Source organism: Mustela nivalis, assembly GCF_964662115.1.
Source record: "Mustela nivalis genome assembly, chromosome: 9".
NCBI lineage: Eukaryota > Metazoa > Chordata > Mammalia > Carnivora > Mustelidae > Mustela > Mustela nivalis.
The window spans coordinates 61,102,650-61,125,569 of record NC_139028.1 but is presented as its reverse complement, the minus strand read 5'-3'; the positions used below and the strand labels follow the sequence as shown (position 1 = coordinate 61,125,569).

Below are 22,920 nucleotides of genomic sequence, written 5' to 3'. Positions count from 1 at the left end.
AACCACACCGCCCCCCAAAACCCCGTCTTCAATTGAAAAGGTGATATTTTTGAAAAAAGAATTTACCACAAGAATTCACTTTGTCCCCCACCAAAAATCACATACTTGAACTTTAAACAAAATTCACATTTTATTTAAGTTGAAATAAACTATACAAAATTGATCTTTTTCACCAAAAATAACAGTAATATTTTCTGTATTATTCCTAGATAAACCACAAAACACTTATTTCTGTAGGTTTTCCAGGTTTTGTTTATAAATCAAGACGAGGCAGTAGATATAGTCATGGAAAAAGACAGAGGAAAACAGACAAATCAGTTGTCAGTATCCATGGCCTCTGATCCTGCCTTGACCATGAACAGAGGTGTTCAACATATACCTGCTAAAAAGCTTATGAAGTTGTAGGTGTTTCAACATACTCGTGCTAAAGACCTTATGAAGATGTAGGCTCAACAAAGGAATGTAAACAGCAACAACCCAATGTGGAACAATGGGAGGCTCTCCCATTCAAACTTTAACTCTAACTTGTTCTGTTAAGTTCATTTGATAAAGACAAAATCTCTACTGCAATCCTTGCTTGGCAAGCTCATATGTTTCTGTCTGGTAACTCCCTGAACTGTTCATTACAGATTTTAACATACTAACACTCCTACTACTCAAGGGTCACTCATGAGCTTCTTGTAACATTTTCTAAAATGTATCCCTTCCCCCCATACCTCTTCAAAATCTTTATCTTCTAAGAAGTGATAACTCAATACCCGACAATTGGATCCAGTGATAATAAATGTTATGTCTAAAATGACTTAACTAAAACAATTCCCAAGTGCCACTAACAGAAATCCCACAGAAGTGTAATGTGGCACTTTCAATGCTATCTTCTGGAAGAACAGGTATATCTCCAAAGCATGAGAGTTTAAACAGGGGCCATTTAAATAGGCAGATTATCAACGGCTAATATACTCAATGAGAGGTCAATACGTCAAGATATTCAGTGATTAAGTGGCCTACATACACCTGACAGCTTTTCTGTAAGATGTTTTCAAATTTCTTACAGATTTTTCCAAATATCAAACATAAGAGAAAGCCTACTTTAAACGTTTCTTAGGTATTTTCAATGGTTTCTGAGTTATCTGTAGGAAGCTCTGACCTAGTTGTATAGAGTTTGATATATGTGTCCACCATTAAATCGAGATCATGTTTTATGTCAAAATTTATGTTAAGCAAAGCCAAGTTACTTGACCGTTGGTCTGTCAAAGTGTTCCTCAGGTATGCTTTGAGACGCTTTCGTCCATTTTCATAGCGTTCATTCTCAACCTTCATCACAGGAAGAATACACAGGACTTTCAGCAATGCATAAACATTGGGAAAAAACTTGATGTCTGGTAGATGGAGGGCTTCATAAATGGTAGATGGAAGCTCTATATCTTTCCCCCTGTGTTTCCATTTGATTCTCCAGCAATGCAGCTCAGCTGAGAGTGTGTCAGGATTGGGCAAGTCACTTCTGTACATGTCAGCATGGTGTTCCTCTGATGTGTTAAATTTGAGCTGTCCCATGACAGAGGGTACAAGAGATAAGCATTTAAGAGCTTTGAGGTGCTGTTCTGAGAATATATCTTTCAGTTCCTGAATAATGTGTTCCACTGTTGGAACACTTAGAGTTTCCTTATAGTAACTCTCAGAGGTGAGCTGAGATTCCAGGTTACCTTGCTGGGCTCTGCGGAATTTCCCGGGGAGTTTCATCTGAATATCAAGTTTAGTTGCCAAATTTGTGGCTTCTTCAAACCAAAATTCATGATAAACTTCAATATTTTCCATCACTTCATTTAGTGAATGCAGCACTGCAGTCAAGCTACTGGCTGCAAAGAAGACATCAGAGGTCTGCCCTTGGAGATTTTTCCCAAAGGCTCTTGTAAAAGATAGAACATTTTTAAGAACAACAATGGTAACGATGAAATCAAAATCTGTTACTGCACTGCAGAGTACAAAAGCTCGACCAGCTATATAGTTATTCCACCTAATATTTGTATCACTATTTATACCATCTAAACATAAAACAAGTGCTTGTAGGAGGTCCACTAAAATTTCAAAAGCATCATGCCTGCCTGTCCACTGAGAATGGCAGATCTCCTTCAGTTCTTTACCCTTTTCCTCATTGTTCTGAAAGAGGACAGAAATTACATTGTCAAGCTCCAAAAGCAGTTGTGGAGATCGATGGAAGAAAGAACAAACTTCCTCAATTGTTCCTAACGCAACAGATACTCCCACAACAGGCACTGATTTTGCCAGCCACATATTTAAGGCACAGGAAGAGCAAAGTGTGTAGACAGCCTGGGGATATTTCTCTAAAAGTCTAGAAGCAACAACTTTCATTTTGGAAGAAAATCCACTGGACACAATGTAAGCCTGTCCACGACAATACTCCATGTTTAACCCCCACTTCTCAGTTATCGTAGTGTGAAATTTCACAGCCAAAATTTCTGCATCAGCTTCATAAGGCAAGAAGCCCACAAATTCTTCTCTCAGGTTATGAGATTCATCAACAAACCTCACCAACACAGGCAAGTGTTCTTCTCCTGCTATGTCCACTACGTCATCAGTGATGATGGAAAAGAAGTGCGAGTCTCTCACTTCCCTGAGAGTTTCTTCCCGAATGCAGCTCTCACAGATCTCTAGCATCTGTTTCTGCTGTGTTTTTGAGCAGAACAATGTGTTAACTGCTGTTGTCTCAAAGCGCTTTCTCAGAACCTCTTCACCAGAATTTATCCGGCACTCCAGCAGCGCTTGAAAGTTATCAGGAGTAAAGAGACCCTCTGGAATTTCATCAGTTTCATGCCCATCCAGAGGTATGTTTTGTTTTCCCATAAGAATCAAAATTTCAAACAGAGATTTTAAGTATTCTTTGTTTTCTTTCTCTTCAAGGGTTAAAGGTAAAATATCTTCATCCTGTTCCTCACCCCCTTCTTCTGCACTAGAATTCTGAGCGTTGCTGTTGTTTATTTCTTTATGTTTTGGTACCTGTTCAGAAGTTTCATCAACTGGAAAAAAAAAAATTAATTTTATAAAAAGGCTCAGGAGGAACCATACAAACAACAAATTGTGTTTTTGACTGGTTAAATACTTAAAATACACAAACTCATCCATTCAACATTCACAAGGCACATACTGGACCACAGACTAGAGTACAGAGATTACAATAAGGCACACTCTAGAGGAGACAAAAACCGTATTACAGATATATTTTAATCCTACAGTAAATGTTGTAAGAGAGAAATGATTTCTTATAAACTTAACAAGGCATGTGACATAAAATATATACAGAGCTCTAACAGTCTGTGCCCTCAGAAAAAAGAAAAGAAAGAGAACTAGTATTTACTGAGGCACTGTGTTGGCATTTTATATGTATCACTTTACTCCTTCTACAGGCAGGTGCTATCAACACCATTTGATAAATGAGGAAAGTAAATAACTGCCCAAGGTCACGATATGGTTAGAAGGATGGAGATAAAATTCAAATCCAAGCCTGTGTGGCTCCAAGATCCAGGCTGATGCGGCTTCTATGAAATTAAGCTACATTTTTATATGGAAGAGGAGAGTGATACAAGCCAATAAAACATAAAGTATATTCAGGCAATTTTTTTAAACTTTATTTATTTATTTATTTTATATTCAGGCCATTTTTAAGGCTAATATTAGACTACTAGAAGTATCTTTGGATTTGGATAGGAAAACCAAGGCTCTGAGGTGAGTGCCCTGCCCACTGTCATAAATATAACCTTGCAAGTCCTGGGCCCTGTGGTCCCATCTAGGCTCATTTTCTGATTGAACATCATGGGACATTAGAAGCTCCAACAACAAAATGAGTATAATCACCCAAATCTGGCACCCAGTTTCAAGCCACTCTACTTCTGTATAGAATATTCTTCACTCCTGGGGCGCCTGGGTGGCTCAGCGGTTTAAAGGCAGAGGCCTTCGGCTCAGGTCATGATCTCAGGGTCTTGGGATTGAGCCCCCTATCGGGCTCTCTGCTCCATGGGGAGCCTGCTTCCTCCTCTCTCTCTGCCTAATTATGATCTCTGTCTGTCATATAAAGAAATAAAATCTTTTAAAAAAATATTAAAAAAAAAAAAAAAAAAAGAATATTCTTCACTCCTTTGCCTGACTCTAGGTCTCCTCTCCCCAGGACTACTGTGAGAATTAAGTCAATTAAGAAAAGCACGTAGATGGGTGCCTGGGTGGCTCAGTGGGTTGGGCCGCTGCCTTCGGCTCAGGTCATGATCTCAGGGTCCTGGGATCGAGTCCCACATCGGGCTCTCTGCTCAGCAGGGAGCCTGCTTCCTCCTGTCTCTCTCTGCCTGCCTCTCTGCCTACTTGTGATCTCTCTCTGTCAAATAAATAAATAAAATCTTAAAAAAAAAAAAAAAAAGAAAAGCACGTAGAATAAAGACTGGGTACACAGTACACATAAAGACTTATATTAATAGTAACAGCAACACAGTAGTAGGAGGAGACAGAGAAAGGAGGAATAATAGCAATCACTGACAAGAACGAAAACAACTTCTGGTCCTCATTTTTTGGTGACAGAGATCATCTATCAGTACCCTGCAGAAAGGCTTCTGACTTCCATTCTCTATTAGGTTAAGTGTTCCCATAGCATTTACTCCTTAAAAATGTATCAAGAACTTATCATGAGGGCGCCTGGGTGGCTCAGTTGTTAGGCATCTGCCTTTCGCTCAGGTCATGATCCCAGAGTCCTGGTATCGGTCTCCCTGCTCAGTGGGGAGCCTGCTTCTCCCTCTGCCTCTGCCTGTCGCTCTACCTGCTTGTGCTCTCTCTCTCTGTTGGATAAATAAATAAAATCTTTAAGGAAAAAAAAAAAAGAGAAAGAACTTATGCACCACACATTGGGTAGACGCAGATTCTGCTCTTGTCCTTCCTGCTGCCTCTCCTTCCCTATTCTGGGACATTCTGACTGTGTGTCTGCCACTCCTACCACACCAAGAGCACAGCCCTAGTGGGGAGAAGGCAAAATGTATGGCACAAAAGCACTCAATCAAGAAACTAAGCTAACACTTTAGTCTCACAGACAATTCCAGACCATGGGAAATGCCTACCATACACTTACATCATTCTCACAGCAGGTTTTGGACATAAAACATAATTATTTGTCCTTACCAGGTCAAGGCCTTTTTAAGACATTCAAAAGTTGAGTCATTAACACTATCACTTACTTTTTTTCTGTTTCAGTGTCCTGATTTCATCTTCACTCTAAATGACAAGAAAAAAGAAAACAACACCTTTAAGAAAACTGAACTCTAGCACATCACTATAGACTCATAAGTAAAAAGCATATCTTGACTCAAATTTAATTCCTTCAAGAGCATAAATTCCTTATAGGAAAACATCCTTCAAACAGAGATGACAGAAAAACCAGAATTGTAATTTACTAATGACTCCAAGCTCATAATAAAATACTAGAGGGGAAATAATACATTGTTTAACTTACTTTATATTTATATCATCATAACTTTGAGTTACAAGTGTTTGCTGGCTAATAAAAGGCATGAAAGTACAGGATGGGCCTTCCAAAGGGTCACAAATCATGTTCCCTACTCAATCCAATCCGAACAATCCCTGGGAAGGAGAGAGTAACACAGCGCAGAATGGAAGAGAAATGGATGCACACAGCACAGAGTGCAAGTGGCACATACATACAGGGGTAGACCGAGGAAGGACTTCCCAGTTGTGTCCTTTTCTCTCCCCCTAACCCCCCATAATGCTGAAATCACAAACCACCCCATTACTATTCTTGGGCAGACAAACAGTAGTACCAGTGGCAGCTAGAGTTAGCAGGGTACCTGCTAGGCAGCATGGAAACATTATACTGCTAACAAGAAATGTCAACAGGCTAGCCAATCTGGAACATTCCCTCATTAACCTGTGAGTTGCAACTGCAAAGATGGCAGGCAGATCTGGAAGACTATGTCTGCAATAAGGTATCTGAGGTTCCCAAGGGATAGAATATGGAGAAATGATAGCTATAGGATGGGAAAGCTGCTGAGCATCTCACCCCTGGTACATATTACTAAGAAGAATGCTGATGTGGAGGACTGTTGTGGAGTGTCAGTGTTCATCTAAGAGAAGTCCCAGAAAAACAAATAAATAAATAGAAAGAAAGAAATGTATGAAGAAATAAAAACTGAGGACTTCTCAGAACTTAAAGATGTAAATCCAGATAATTAAAAAAACCATCGAGACCCTGTTTAGCAAAAATTCAAAATGTCAAATATAAGGAAAAAAAACCTAAAGACTCTGAGGGAGAAAAGCAGATCATCTAAAAAGGAGCAAGAATCAGGCTGGCATCAGACTTCAATAGCTATAACAGATGCAAAAACTAGAAAGAATCAGTATTTCACAGACTGTACATATCCTCTTCTGTATCATTTAATTATAACACTCCAAATAAAAATTACAGTAAGGTTTTAAAAAAATAAACCCTGTAAACCAAAGACAAAAATAATCCTATGTTAATGGAATAGGAGAATTTATAAAACACTTCTGGCTAATCAATGAAAGCACTACATGTCTAAAATTGTGGGATACAACTAAAACACACTTAAGACATTTACAGCTTGAATATACATAAATATGAACTAAACATTCAAGAAGCCAGAAAAAGAGCTAAAAAGTGAATCCCTCAAATCAAGAAGAAACCAATAAAATAGCTCACAAGTGCGGATATCATTGATAAAACTAACCACTATTTTTATGCAGACTATTAAAATAATCTTAGGTTCAGAAAAAAACAAGCATTCCAAAATCCTAGCTGCAGTTCATAAACTCCTGAGAACAAATGAAACACAAGAAGAGAAAACCAATAAATAAATCAAAATGGCAATCAAAATATTCCCCCACCTACCCCAAGCCCTCTGTTTTATGGTTTAACTTTCAAGAGCAGACAGTATATATATATACACCTTACATTAAGTTTCTCTAGAAAAATTAAGAGGAAAAAAAGGAAACCTAACAACTAATTTTATAAGGCTAATAGAGCCTTGACATCATAACTGGGTAAGAGGAGCACAAAACACGAAAATCAGAGGACAACACTTAAAATTATAAATGCAAAATCCTAAATAAAACATTAACTAACTAAATCAAACAAATGAAGAGAGATATACTGCAATCAATTACAGTTCATCACAGGAATGCAAAGATGGTTCAACATTAGAAAATCCATCAATGTTGTTCACTGCTTTAAAAAAAATCGTGAACTTTTCTACTCACCAGATGTAGTGAAATCTTTTGCTAAGTTCAACAAAGGTATGATAAAAATTCTGAACATGAGGACAAAAAGGGAATAAAAGGAATTCCCTTAACTTCATAAAAATTATTTAACAATATCAACAACAAGTGGCACATTTAATGCCACAAATGTACCAGCTGCGATATTCCTGGGATTGTTCAATACAGCACTCTTAGGGGTCTGGACTCAACAGTAACACAGGCAACAGAAAAATTTTAATTATGAGGATAGGAAGAAGAGGCAAATCTGGAGGATGACATACAATCAGTCACACAGAAAGCTTGGTGGATTATTAGGATTAGTAAAAAGGGGTCTTCAAAATTGCTATAAACAGTCTCAACCAGAATACATAATCTATACCAAAAATAACCATAGTGTATTTAGGAAGTAATTTAAGGAAGAATGTACATATTGTTCTCTTTTAAAGAACTGCAGCAAAAACCCTGAGTTTTTTCCATTTTTTTTACTTTGTGTACTCCTAAAAGTATTTTTAAATTTTTTAATTTATTTTAAAGATTTTATTTATTTATCTGAGAATGCACAAGCCAGAGCCAGAGCAGGTGGGAGGGGGTAGAAGGAAACGCAGACTCCTCACTGAACAGGGAGCCTGAATCAGGGCTCAATCCCAGGACCCTAAAATCATGACCTGAGCCAAAAAGAGGCTTAACCAACTGAACTATCCAGGTGCCCCTAAAGTATTCTAATAGTGTTTTCAAAGAACTAGTATTTAGTTTTGTCAATAACTGCTATTACTTGATAGCTGTTTTTTTCTGTTTATAGACAGGACTAATTAATACTGCCAAGATGGTAATTCAAAGCATTCATGATGAAAATCCCCATACAATTTCTATAACCTGACAAAAAGAATTCTCAAATTCATCTGGAGGGATAAAGGTCCACAAATAGCTAAGACAATTTTGAAAAAGAAGAGTTAAGAAATCACTGTATTTGAAAGCAAGATATATTATAAAGCTATGGTAATAAAGACATACAAACTCCAAATCAATGAAAGATATAAATATGAAAGGTAAACATAGAAACAGAAAAAATGAGGAATATTAGATAAATATGTCTTTTAAAAAGCACACAGAAGGCAGAATGAAATGACAAATATTAAATACACTAGCATGGATACCAAAAAGACAGGAAATGAGAATGGTAATACCAGAAGGAGGAAGAAAAAATAAAATAAGGGTCTCGCCAGTGGCAACAAAGACAGAAAGTCATGGACTGAGGAGTCTCAGTAATTTAATGTTGTTCACCTAATGTCAACAAAAAAAAGCCAGATAGATTTCAAGCATTAGAACTAAAGGGTATCAAAGGAATATAAAAACATGCATAAATGATGCCATATAAAGAGATTTAAAAGCTTTTTCTAACTCTGTCAGTACTTAATAGTGACAGAACCTCTACATAAGTATCCATGTCTTAACTTTTACTTTTTACATTTTTATTCTTTTTTGAAGATTTCATTTATTTATTCATGGGGGGGGGGGGCGGGGAGAGGCAGGCAGAGGCACAGGGAGAAGCAAATGCCCCGCTGAGCAGGGAACCGGATACAGGACTCAATCCCAGGACCCTGGGATCATGACCTGAGCCAAAGATAGACACTTAACCAACTGAGCCACCCAGGCACCCCCCCCACCCCCTACGTCCTAACTTTTATACCTTCCCTTTCTTTATCCCTTTGTGCTGAATTCTGGAAATACCCCCCAGCTCCACCTTCCTTACTATAAAAGAAAAGGTAGTATTTCCCCCACACCCCCGCCCCCAGGAAGGGAATGTGCTAGTGGTCTGTAATTGACAGCATATTTTGGCCCAAGGCAATGAGTACCAACAGGCTAAATTTGAAAAGGCTAAATTTGAAAAAGACTTCCCAATTTAAGTATTAAACTAATTGTCTCACATCCATGCTACTTCAATAACCACAGTACTCACTTACCGTGCTACCTTTGAAATAAAGACTAACGGGTTCAATTTTAACATGAATGCATCTATATTTGACCTCATAATATTATGGGGCATGGGAAAGCCAGAACTACATTGACATACCAATTCTTTTATTCGTTTTCTGTGTCTACTATGTGGATTGTTCAAATGACTGGTAAGATCAAATATTGTTGGTATTGCATTATCTCGAAGAACTGTCCTATAAGGACTCTGAAAAAGAAAAATAATGTTAACTCAGAGACAGTCTGTAAGAATGTATTACACATAAAGAAATGCTACGTTAATGACTTCCCCAGTCCTCCTTCAACTCCAGCTCTAAAGTGCAGAGACTTGTAGAATGACAATGTCAGTCCAGAAGAGCTTATTATTTCTAACTCTTTTTGCATCTGCCCTTCTGGCAATCTTACTATTAAAAAAATAGTAATAATAATGGAACTGATGGTATGCATAAAAAAATTAAATGTATTTGCATCTTGCATATATACTTCTAATTCATCCTCCCGGTGACTTCATCTATTCTACCCTTCCATGAGCCCACCAAATCTATAGCAGGAACAAAAGTTTCTCAATCTATCCTTTGTATATTCTTAGTAATTTTTTCCTTCTTTACCTGATGTTCACTCCACTTTCACTACTATTACTGAAAAGCATCAAGGTATAGTGAAATAATATTGGACCGGGTCGGACCCAGGAGACCCAGGAACTAGTCCAAATTCTACCAGTTACTCACTATAAGATCCTGTCAAATACTTTCCCTTTCTGGACCTCAGTTTCTTCAAGTATTAAACTAGACCAATATTTCCTAAAATGAAATTATTCACATACTAATGATAAGGCTTGCATTCCATCATCTGCACTTTTACATAATCCACTCATTTTTAAAGCTAGCATTGTCTTGGGCAATACAAACTATAAAATAATGATTTTGATGAGCTACGTATATTTTTAACACATACGTGAAACTCCTAAAATAAAAATTGACTCATATGCCACTTGAATTCAATCATAACTATGATATACATAATTGGATTTTGCAAACACTACACTAGGTATTTCTAAATTTCTAATTCTAACATTCTTATCACTGGAGGATGACTATTCTCTATTCTAATTCCTGTTAACCTAATCCAACCTGGCTATAACCTGGATGTTGACAGTCTTCAACAGCCAACCCAGAGGTCAGGTAGGGACAAGAAGCTTATTAAAAGGAAGAGTAACAGATGAATAACTGCAGTCTAGTCTAAAAAAACAGTGCCTTTAATTTCTTCACAGGTCTGCACTGATAAAGACACATATTCTTCTTTTCAAAAAGCTTTCTTGCGAGCAGTGATTATTTCAAAGCTAACTATTAAAGCATGCTCAAAGTATATGCCAAAGAAAAATAACAACTGTATTTTTTTTTTCACCAAGGGAAGGAAAGTTAGGATGATATGAAGAAAAAAATACATCACTAAAGGGAACACCCTATCTCCGGTTTTATCTAAAGAGTGTTAAACACATTTGGGAAGTACTTCTATTCAGAGTCAATATTTTCCATTTCAACCCCATGCCTCATGGAAAACACAAAGAAGAAAACCTTTTTTTTTTTTTTTTTTTTAAATCTATTTCTTAATGGTACTCAACTTCTAGTGCTGAGCCAATTATCCTGAGTCTACCAGGAATTTTGAATCGGATTGATGAGGGACACAATCACTGAAGGGAGCAGAAACTATACCATACCCCAAACATTTCACCTTTCCTGCTTAGCAAACATGTCACAACATACAAACATACACAGTCAAATCTGGATATCTTACCAATTATTAAATAAGGAGAGGAGGGATAAAACATTCCTAATGCATTTCTTAAATTTACATCAAATTAATTTGCTATAAAGCAAAGATATTACAGACCAAAAAACAACATGAATTAAAAACACATTACTTTTTATAAATACTGACTTAAAAGTTTACATGCAAAAAGAGGTATATTCAATTTATGTGCATGACAGTTTTAACTCATTATCAAGATTTAATCTTTAACTGCTGAACTAAGGTTTGAGCAAAAAGCAATGCTCTTACTCTAGCATTAAAGATAATATTTGGCTTTGGTTGAAGTAGCCATGAATGTTTAGTGATGAAACCTTCAATGCCAAATTAATCAAACCAAACCTCAAACATTTGGATATCTATGCCATATAAGCCAGTTTTTAATAGCAGTATCTTCTTCTACATGTGTAGAAAGAACTTCTTCTCGTACTTGCATTAACTTATTTAAGACTGAAGAATCATGTGGAAATTTAAAAAGCAAAAATAGCTCATCTTTCTGGTCTATGCTCTGACTAAACAATATGGATGAACTATTAATTTTACATTTCTCACATTAATCTCACTGGAATTGTCTAATAAAGAAACCATATTTATTACTAAAATAAAAATGCATACGGCTTGTATATTTAAAATAATAATTTGGGATATTTTTACTTAATGTCAAGAACATAAAAATGGTTTGCCTTTTAAACATATGAAATCCCTTATTTTGGTTAATCATTATTACCCTCTTAACAAAGCAAGGCAAAAATATCCCTCAAATATTTGTGATTAAACTGTTGAACCGGAATTGGCTCACCTCCCAATGACTTCACAAGTATCTGCTTCAATTAATTTTGAGAAATAAAATAACCCAATCATTCTTTAGTTTTCTGATGCCTCTGCAAAATGTATCTGAAAAAAATATCAAAATAAATTGCTACGCAACAATATATAGTGTATCTTCAAATCAAATTTATGTCTATCCCAATATCTGAGATGATACATTAGTTATACCTAATAAGAATATATTATTTAACAAAACTGTCTTCCTAACTAGTTTTTAAAGTGTTTCAAGTCTGCTTCATTTCAATCAAATCTGCCCTATTTGTGTCTCTAATAATTCATAGCAACAACAGAATCACAGAGGGTTAAAAATGTTAAAATCTCAGGAATTATGTGGTTTAATCTCCTTATTAGATTTTGGGGCCCAGAAAGGGAAAGTGACATGGCCAAATTCACATAGTTAATACTATTAAGGATGAGATATCCGGGTCTTGATATGAAATTGAGAAATACTGATGGAAAAATTTTTCACATTAAATATGTAATTTGCTTCTTATTGTAACTTGAACATAAAAAATAAGGGTGGGTTCTAACAGTACATATGAAAACATGAAAACAAAAAGCTCCATTTCTCATTGAAGATTTCACTCATAAAAAAAGCTCTGGAGAAGATGCTCCAAGTCAAAACACAAACTCTACCTTAAACATACACTTTAATAATTACCAAAAATTTTGTGAAGGCTGCATAAGAAAAGTAAAAGTGGCAACCTCTGGTGAGTAGGAATGGGGCATCAGAAACAGGTGGGGTTAAAAAAAAATCTCAGGTTTCAAAGAACACAATAGATACCAATCAGCTCCGAAATTGTCTTTGACTTTAAAAAAAGAGGTGGGGTGCAAGGATACACCCCAACATTAATAAAGATTTATATTTTTAACCGGATACTGAGTGAGAGAGAGAGAGAGAGAAAACAAACAACCCAAGCCCTTCTATTACTTACAGTTCTACAGATCATAGAGGTCTCAAAGTGTTTGGCACATAATCGATAATGTTTATTTAGTTGATCAGGCGTTTTATCTTCTAAGTCTGCTCTCCTACAATTCTCCACCCACTTCTGGCATCTATAAATAAAACCAAAATACAATTATGAAATATGAGTTCAATGTTTATATTTCAGCATTCAGCTATAAGGCAAAGATATATTATAGACAAGGGATTCCTGCTCCCCTTTCTCTGCAGAACATAATTTGGAGAAGCTGACTGATAACAAAATGAGAGCTAAAAGAAACCTTAGAAATCATTTAGTACATTCAATTATAGACAAGCTTAAGAAGTAACTTGCTCAGAATCCTGTACAAAATCAGCAGTAAAACTAGAACTTAAATCTGAGCCTTTCAATTCCCAGGACATCCTTGCACCAGAGAGGACTTAATTATCAGCAGTTCAACCAAAAACCTGCACAACCACGAGAACCAATGGCCTAACATTTCCCTCAGGATTTCAACTTAAACAAGGATAAGAAACAACACTGTCATTGCAAAAAATTAGCAAATAGATGTTCTATAAATCATTTAGAGTTTCTTCCAGGAGCATGATGGCCTGTGTTTCTTTGCCTTATTATGAACATGATTTATTCTCTACAATATGTACAAGATTAGATTGGCAAGCTCCATGACTACAGAGATTCTACACAATCTAGTACACAGAAGGTGTTGAAGATAGTGAACAAGACAAAGTCCATGCCCTTTTGTTGTTTACAAATCTGCAGAAAAACAAATAATAATAATGACAACAACAATGATTACAATGCACACTAAGCACTTGCTATAAGCCAGACACTGTTTTAAGTCCTTTACAAAAGGGGTACATTATACCCTGTATGTAGATGAAGAAATGAAGGCATAGAAATGTTAAGTAATTTGCTAAAGCTCACAACTAATCTTTCTTTCCTTCATTCCTCAAGTTTCTAGGAATAAAAATGCTGTCATAGTCACAAATTTGAAAACCCAGCATTGGGCTCCCTGCTTGGCAGGGAGCCTGCTTCTCCCTCTCCCACTCTCCCTGCTTGTGTTCCCTCTCTCGCTGTGTCTCTCTCTGTCAAATAAATAAATAAAATCTTAAAAAAAAATTTGAAAACATGGTTTATTTTATAATCACATTATAGTATATTATGTCTTAATATTACAGCTCACCCCTCCACACATACACACTCTGACACTTAATTCCCTCTACTCTCAATATGTAAAACCATAGTGAAATGTTGATTATCTAACTGAAACTAAAACCACACCTAAACTGCACAGCATTTCATTCAGCCAAGAAGTGTTACTGCACAGTAATGATACCTAAGATGTCCATATTTTAATATTTTTACACGGTTGTGCAATATGATTTCATAAACATTTCATGTTTCAACATCTAAATATTTAGCACAGAAACTGCCTCACTAAAAAATAATTTGCCAAACTACTACAGCTGTTTGTTTTTTAATTCTTAGATCTCTGAAGACCTTCCATACAGAATACTACTGTCTGTATTATCTCTGAACTAAGTTGAGACAGACTCCTGAAACGACAAGCATTCAGATTCAGTCAAGGATAGGTCGGGCAGATAGCAGGAAAAGCTACATCTGTGTCTGCCATATCAATACCTAGAAGTAAATCTAGTGAAAGATGTGCAAGACCCTCTAACTGAAAAAGATTTTAAATAACTTCAATGAGGGATATATAAGTTCATGGATTGGTATATGGAATTCTAAAGGTATCAATTCCCCTCAAATTGATTTATGAGTTCAAGCCCCATGTTGGGTATAGAGATTACCTAAATAAACTTAAAAAAATAAAAAAGAGAGAGAGAAATTAGATGTCATAAAAAAATATGCAAAACTCATCTATGGTGATTATGCAGAAAAAAAGTTAATTAATATAGGATATCTGAGATTGCTATCCTTAGGAAAGGCCCGCTCGTAAAGACAGCCTTTTGGCTGGTGCCCGGAAGAAATCTGGTTAATAAATAGTTCCCTACACTGACATAAAACTTTCCCTAACTGGTAAGGTGGCTCATTGTATTTAGGACTGTGGAAACAACATGATTTATTTTTTTTAACAATATTTTTATACTGAACATCTGCCTTCCTTCTGGGACTCTAGAATTTTAATATACCCTTGACAGAGAGTGTCTGTGTGACTACCTTGTAATAAAAACTTTGGGCACCAGGAGCGCCTGGGTGGCTCAGTCGTTAAGTGTCTGCCTTCCTCTGCCTTCCGCTCAGGTCATGATCCCAGGGTCCTGGGATAGAGCCCCACATCAGGCTCCATGCTTGGTAGGAAGCCTGCTTCTCCCTCTTCCACTGCCCCTGCTTGTGTTCTTGCTCTCACTGTCTCTGTCAAATAAATAAATAAAATCTTTTTTTAAAAAGGGGGGGCACTGGATCTCTAATGGGCTTTTCTGGGTGGAAATATGTTCTATATCTCAAACATTACCTGGGTATTCATTTTACAAAAATTCATCAAGTTCTAGACTACTGACTTTATAATCTTTTCTATGTATGTCATGTATCAATAAAAGATTCCCTCACTCTGTCCCTCATTCTCAATAACCAAGTTATCTGATTGTATCCAGTAGGTCAATGACTCTCACTAGGGATAGTGGCATAATGACTGAGAAAGCCTTGAGGGAGTGGGAGTTTGGGATATTAGTAATAGACTATTTTTTTTTCTAAATCTGGGCGAAAGCTTCATGGACAGGTCACCCTGAAAATCCAATAAGCCATGCAACACTTATGATTTGTGATGGTCTTGCATATATACATTTTATATCAATAAAGTCATAAAAATTATATGATAAGCTTTTTACATATGTATGTACATGTATGTATACACACATGTGTGTATATATACTTAAATGCTTTTAAGAATATACATAATTATCTCTCAAATTGACCATTGTCTCCCTTTTCCTAGCTCTCCCTCTCATTATTCTGCACCCTGTACTCCCAGACTCTGTAGCCTTTTCCCTTAGCAGGGTGAAATGATTCTCTGAATCCATGTAACTTCCAAACTGGTCTTTTGCCTTTCCCTAACCCTTTCTCCACACTGCAGAGTAAACGTTTTTGTTTTTTATTTTTTAAGATTTTATTTATGAGAGAGAGAGAGAGAAAAAGAGAGAGCGAGCACACACATGGGAGAACACAAGTTGGGGAAAGAGAAGCAGACTCCCCACTGAGCAGGGAACCCAACATGGGACTCACAGGTCTCAACCCCAGGACCCTGGGACCAATGACCTGAGCTGAAGGCAGACACTTAAAAGACTGAATCACCCAGGTGCCCCTCAAATATCATTTCTTGAAGGAAACTTTTCCTGATTCAGTTGTGTATACATATATGTAGAACTATGTATACGCACACTTAGGAAGTACTCCCCTTTCTCTCTGTATATGGTCTCTCAACATCCTTATCTATATTATTACCATCAGTATAAACGTGCCCTAGTATCTCCCATCTAAAAAATTCCATTAACCTGGATCTTCTGCAAAGCAAAACTAGAGCCCATTTTCATAGTCTCCACTTTGTCTCACATTTTTTCCTCAGTCAATTCCAAGGAGGGTTCTACTTCTTCTCTTTTCCACGGAAATTGCTCAAGTGTATGAATTATTTCAATCCTGCCAAATCCAATGGTCACTCTCTATCCTCATTTTAATCACCCTTTCAATATCATTCAGCCTTTTTGTGTATTTTTCCCTTTGATGGTCTCCTACTTGCAGCATTTCCAAAACATATTTTAAGAAACTCTAGTCAACTGTTCCATTAAAATAAAAAAAGTTTCATGGTCAAATAGGTTTCAGTAATATTACATATTTTATTATATTCTTGGGGTCTCAGATGTTTCTGTGGAACTTTGAACACATGACTTAATTTCTCTGTGCCTCCTTTGGTCATCTGAAAAGCAGGGACTATCTCAAAACCTATTGCAAGGGTTAAATGAAATAATGTACATAAAATACATAGAACACTGCCTGGCACATAGAATATTAAGTATTCTGTAAGAAGTATTATCATTACAACTCACAGCATTTGTTGGAGGATTAAATGAGATATGAAAACACTTTAAGATATTTTATAGATATGATTCTCAAACTTCACAGTCTTTTTACCCTCTTATTGAGGACCCAAAGAGCTTTTGTTTATATTTATCACTATATCAATATTTATCATCTATAAAACCAAATACACTTTAAAAATAGTTATTAATTCATTAAAACTTGCAATCCCATTATATGTTAATATAGGTAGTATTTTAATGAAAAAATAACTGCATTTTCCAAAACAAAAAAATAATTTTATGAAAAGTGGCACTGTTTTCCATCTTCGCAAATCTCGTTAATGCTAGATTCTCACATCTGCATTTATATTTTATCTGTTGCCATATGTGATTTTGGTTAAAGTATATAAAGAAAATCTGGCCTCACACTGCTATGTAGTTAAAAAGGTAATTAAAATATTCCTCTCTTACCCACATTACTATGGATATTCTTTAATACTACACAAAAACTCCACAAGTGGTAGTTTCTTAAAGATGAGTTGTGATATGTAATCTGACACCAGACCAATGAAATTTCTCACTCTATTACACTGAAATCTCTTGGTGTATCTTATACTTTGAATAGGGTTTTATTTTTTTAAGATTTTATTTATTATTTATTTGACAGACAGAGATCACAAGTAGGCAGAGAGGCAGGAACAGAGAGAGGAAGGGAAGCAGGCTCCCTGCTGAGCAGAGAGCCCTTGATGCCAAGTGATGCCAGGGCTAGATCCCAAGACTCTGGGATCATGACCTCAGCCTAAGGCAGAGGCTTTAACCCACTGAGCCACCCAGGCGCCCCTGAATAGGGCTTTTATCTGTGCATATCTTTGTGAAATTATGAATTGACCAATTTGGAAAATATCAGTTCAGCCAGTTATGCAAACCACCCTTATACAATTTATTTTAAAAATCACGTTTTTCAATATCACCATCAATCTCAACAGAAAAGTCTTAGAGAGTTGTCAAGCTCAAAGTGGTGCATTTAAATTTTCCAAAATTCTAATTTTTGCTTGAATGCCCATTGTTTCCCTTGAAGTGGCAGGCTTCTATTCATTTCTGAGAAAATGTCTACCATACACTGGTATTTGTATAATCATACTTAGGAAATTTTAGAAAATATAACAGACAACTTTTCAGAGCAATGATGTTACCATGTTATGGACCTCCTCAGAAACTTCAGTGCACACTCCTGAAAGAATGAGCATGAAAAAGGCAAATAATGTCAGTTTTTACCCTGTGGACTCCTTGAAAGTCTTGGGGGACCCTCATGAGTGCCCAAAAAAACCATGGTTTTGCATTTTACAAGGCAGAGTACATCAATTCTCAATTTACTTTGATTATTGCCAAAAGAACCTTGGAAGACCTCACCACCTTAGGGGTGAGTTAGAACTAATTGCCTGAGAAGGAAGAAGAGGGATTCAGTTGCCCAACTCGCTCTAATAGGAGCAGTTCATTAGCTTTACTTGTACCTTCACCTCATCTGGGTATGAGCTCTACTATGAGCTGCTCCTAGGTTCCTGCCAAGCCTTGGCATTAATCAAGCCATCCTCGGGTGATCCAGTTTTAGGCAGGTTTTTTTTTTTTCTTTTAACTTTAATTTTAGGTAATCTATGATCTCTCTACCATTGTCCTAAAGTAAGTCAATTCAATTATTTTATAGTTTAAAAAAAAAAAGAAAGAATATGTAATGGGGATAAAAGGCACAGCATAGGGAATACAGTCAGGATTACTATAACAGGACTATATGGGGACAGGTGGTAGCTACACTTGTGGTGAAACTGCATAATGTATAGACTTACAGAATCACTATACTGTACATCTGAAACTAATGCTGAACATTGTCAACTATGCTTCAATTAAAAAACACTAAAATTAAAATAAAAAAATAAAAAGCCCATTAATGCCACTTTTTCTGAACCAATAAAAGGTACTGTAATTTGGGAAATTCTGCACTGTGCCCTTTATTAACTACACTTTTGAATTTTAAATTACTTCAAATAGCTCTTTATAAAAGCATCCACGAAATTTACAAATAAAACAAAAAGAAATATACTATTTAATAACATTAAATATACTATATTTTTAGTTAACAATATTAGTTAACTTTTCAAGGACAGGTTGGCAATGTCACCCTTTATCAACCTTTCCTACAACTCATTTACAGAAAAAAAAACCTAATTATAATTAATAACCCTAAAAATACTATCATTAATTCAATGCACACTTCTGAAAACTACTTCTTTATTATAATTAATTCTGGGCACAGGAAAGAAGAAACTGTCAAAAACCGAAGAATCTGGAATCCTTAGTATGAGGAGATTTGGTCTGGATAAAATAGGATCTTGAAGATATTATGTTAACTAAAATAAACCAGACATAAAGGACAACTGTATGATTCCATTTTCATGACGTACACAGAACACACAAATTCATGGAGACTGAAAGCAGATGGAGCAGGGTAGTGGGTAGGGAAAGAGTTACTGCTTGCTTGGGGTAATGAAAAAACTTTTGAAATGGGTAGTGGTAATGGCTGCACAACACTGTGAATGTAATTAATGCCACTGAATTATACCCTTAAAAATAGTTAAAATGACAAATTTTATGTTATATATCTTAATAAAATGTTTAAAAATAATGTATATTAAACAATATACATTAATACTGTATAATGTATATTAAAATGCATTTAATACACATTTTAAATGGGTGAATTGTATGGTATGTGAATTTTATCTCAATAAAAATGTTTTTAAAAAATTAAGAAAAGTTCTTAATTTAGTCTCGAAATATTCAAAGCAGTCTGACGTAGAAAATGGCACAGATTTGCTCAGTGTGACTGTAGGAACATAACTAGGACCTCCAAAGCATAAATTATAGGGAGGCGTATTCCCACTCAATACAAGGAAGAAACAATAGCTAAAGGTGTCCAAAATCTTGAAGCATCCCTTCACAAAGCAGAGAACAGTCCTTGGAGGTGTTTCAGCAAAGGCCCACCTGTCAGGAATGCACAGGGCCCTAAAGGGTCCATAAATACCTTGACAGTGGAATGCAAAATTGTGTCTCTGTCTTTTCTCAAGTAAGGTCCTTATGTTAGATTCTCAAAGGGGATAGAATGCACTAGATCTAAAAATTCCTTCCAAATTTGAGACTGTACACTCCTATAGATCATACTCCCTCCCCTCTAAGGAGTGTAATGAAAAGAGCATTTGCTACAGTATACAGACACAAATTACCTGTGGTCCAGTATCAACTAATGTTGCCCTTATAATGAAAGTGAAATATACTCTCAAGATTGCCCTTCGGCTAAAATTTGGGTAAAAGGAAGATAATGCTTAATGGGGTAAGGCCCAGTCAGATTCAGATATTCCCCTTCTCTGTTCCCTTGGAACCCAACATCTAGATATTCCTCAGTCTTCCAAAGTAGTTCATCCTCAGCACCCTGAACTTTAAAAACCAGGAATGCCCCAGGGCTCAATTCTCAGACCCATTCCACTTTACTTACCCCGAAGCATGACATTAAATACCCTCTATAAACTGAGAACACCCATATTTACAGTATCTAGTCTGAAAGTCTCTAAATTCCAGACTATCTTTTTATGGTTTTAGCTCTAAAATATTTAGGTTACTGATCTTATGGGCCATTTAAGTTCATTTCTGGATATTCCTAAACATTTATTAAGCTCTTCAAACTTCACATGTCCTAGACCAAACTTTGAATGTCTCCACCAAACCTGCTCCCCCCAGGCTTCCATAGCTCAGTAAATACTCATGTTAAAAAAAATCTTAGGATTATTCTTGACTTCCCTTTTTCTCTTACAACCTACATCTAAACCATTAACAAATCCTGTTGGCTTCACCTTCAAAATCTGTCTCAAACGCCAGCAGTTTACCACCTCCTCCTCTACTAACCTGGATTACTGCAATTGCCTTTAACCTGGTCTTCCTGCTCTCACCTTTGCTTCCCTACAATCTAACAAGCAGCCAGTAATCCTATTTAAAATATAGTCTCCGGCGCCTGGGTGGTTCAGTGGGTTAAAGCCTTTGCCTTCGGCTCAGGTCATGATCCCAGAGTCCTGGGATCGAGTCCCGCATCCGGCTCTCTGCTCAGCTGGCAGCCTGTTCCCTTTTCTCTCTCTCTGCCTACTTGTGATCTCTCTCTCTAGTAAATAAATAAAATCTTTAAAGTATAGTCTCCCTTCTCTAAACCCTTGGAGGACTTCCTGTCTCAATCAGAATAAAGACCATAGTGCTTTACATTGCCTATAATGTCTCACACAATTTGCCCCTTCCATACAAACACACACTTCACTGGTCTCATTTTTTCCCCTCTCTCTCCTTCCTTAAACCAGCTCTACTGTCCATGGACTTTTGGCTGTACCTGTTACATGCATGCCCTAACTTTGCATTTACTGTTTCCACAGACCAGAATGCTCTTCCCCTAGATATCTCCATAGCTGGCCTGCTCAGCTACTTCTGGTCTTTCCTCAAATTCACTTTCTTAGTGAGGCCTTCTCTGATCACCTATTTTAAAATAACAATTGTGCCTCCTCTGCTACTCCTTATTCTATGCCCCAACATTTGTCCTTTCTTCAAAGTATTTATCACCATACGACATACTGTACATACATATTTATTTGTCTATGTTCCTCCACTGGAATGTCAACTTCAAGAGAGCAGGGGCTCTGATTAGTTCATCTGTACACTTCCATTGCTCAGAGCAAAGCCTACCACATAGTAGGCCTTCAATAAATATTTTTGGAACTAATAAATAGAATGCTGTATTATAATCGCCTTCTTCTATATCTGTCTCCTTAACAGACTGTGAGGTTTCTGCAGGCAGCAACACTGTCTCACTCACATCTGAATTTCCAACACCTAACACTAGTGCTGGGCACACAGTTAAGTGTTGGTTCGAAATGAACGAATCAAGAAGAGAGGCCAAGGAAAATTCTTCAGACTTTCACAGTCCCTTCTCCATCATTCTTTAAATATAAGTCAGAAAGTGTGAGTTACCTCAAGCAAGACATTTCAATACCCATTCCCACGCCCACAGGCGTACCCCGCCCCCCAACCCTACCCTCCCTTAACCCCAGGATAACCATCCCCAGGATAACCAAAAGAGACAATGAGTAACGGTCAGAGCCAGAATTTGAACCAGGATCAAATCCGCCGGAGGAAATATTTGTGACCTGACAAGATCAAAGAAGGTGACCGGACTCCAAAAAGAAACACTGCTCTCGGGGATAATGGCAAGGAGAAGGGCGGGCCCTGGTGACCCCAACTATAAAATCCAAGTCCCTCTTTTGACAGCTAAGGAAACTAAAGCCTAGAGCGAAAAGCGACCTGCCCGAGGTCACCCAAGCAACCTAACCAGGGCGAGAACCCCGCTCATCCCGCCTGCGCGCGGCCCCGGTAGCCTCTTCCTTCGGGTGGTGCCTGCCGCGCCGAGCCCCCGCAGGCGCACGTGCTCCCAGGTCCCCGGGCGCCCGCCGGCCCGCTGCTCCAGGCCCGTTCCCCACCTGCGGCCGAGGCTGGGGTCGACGACCATGGCCCACTCCCCACGCAGCCTCGGAGCCGGCGGTTGGCAACGCGCAGCGCGCCCCGCGAAGGTGGGCCCGGGCCGCCGGCTCCGCGCCCGCCGCTTACCTGGCCGGATCCCGCGGGAACCTGAAGAAGGCCAGGTCTGACTGCGTGCTCTTCCTCGTGCAGTTGGGGGCAGCACAGAAGTTCGGCATCGTAGCCCACCCGCCGGCCGGCCCAGCCCTCCCCTCCCCGCCTCCTCAGGGCAGCCCGCCCGCCCGTCGGGGCCGGGGAGGGGAGCCAGGCCGGCCGGCCGGCTCGGCAAGGCCTGCGCGCCGGGGGGAGGGGCGGCGGGCGAGAAGCCGCGAGGGGCAGGAGGGGCGCCGCGGTCCGAGGCCGGGCTGGGGACTCGGCTCCACAGTGCTGTGAGTGGCCGGGAGGATTTACCGCCGCCGCCGCCGCTGCCGCTGGTGCACCTCCCGCCCGCCCGGGAC

At 37.9% G+C, this 22,920-nt stretch overlaps 1 protein-coding gene across 1 annotated transcript; it reads right to left on the bottom strand.

Annotated features, from left to right (window-relative positions):
• Nucleotides 1-111: 111 nt before the first annotated feature.
• THAP12 (THAP domain containing 12) lies at nucleotides 112-22,920 on the bottom strand. Its single transcript, XM_082749635.1, has 5 exons — nucleotides 22,553-22,920; nucleotides 12,825-12,945; nucleotides 9,356-9,463; nucleotides 5,229-5,265; nucleotides 112-3,035 (listed from the first exon to the last, which is right to left on the bottom strand). The coding sequence occupies exons 1-5, from the start codon at nucleotides 22,639-22,641 to the stop codon at nucleotides 1,102-1,104; spliced, it is 2,289 nt and encodes a 762-aa protein (XP_082605761.1). The 5' UTR covers nucleotides 22,642-22,920; the 3' UTR covers nucleotides 112-1,101.

Excerpts from the sequence above, each read along its gene's own strand:
- THAP12 (XM_082749635.1), bottom strand. The coding sequence starts at position 22,641 with ATGCCGAACTTCTGTGCTGCCCCCAACTGCACGAGGAAGAGCACGCAG. Across the intron at positions 12,946-22,552 it reads TTCCCGCGGGATCCGGCCAG|ATGCCAGAAGTGGGTGGAGA; the intron begins GTAAGCGGCGGG and ends TTTTATTTATAG. Across the intron at positions 3,036-5,228 it reads GACACTGAAACAGAAAAAAA|TTGATGAAACTTCTGAACAG; the intron begins GTAAGTGATAGT and ends TTTTTTTTCCAG.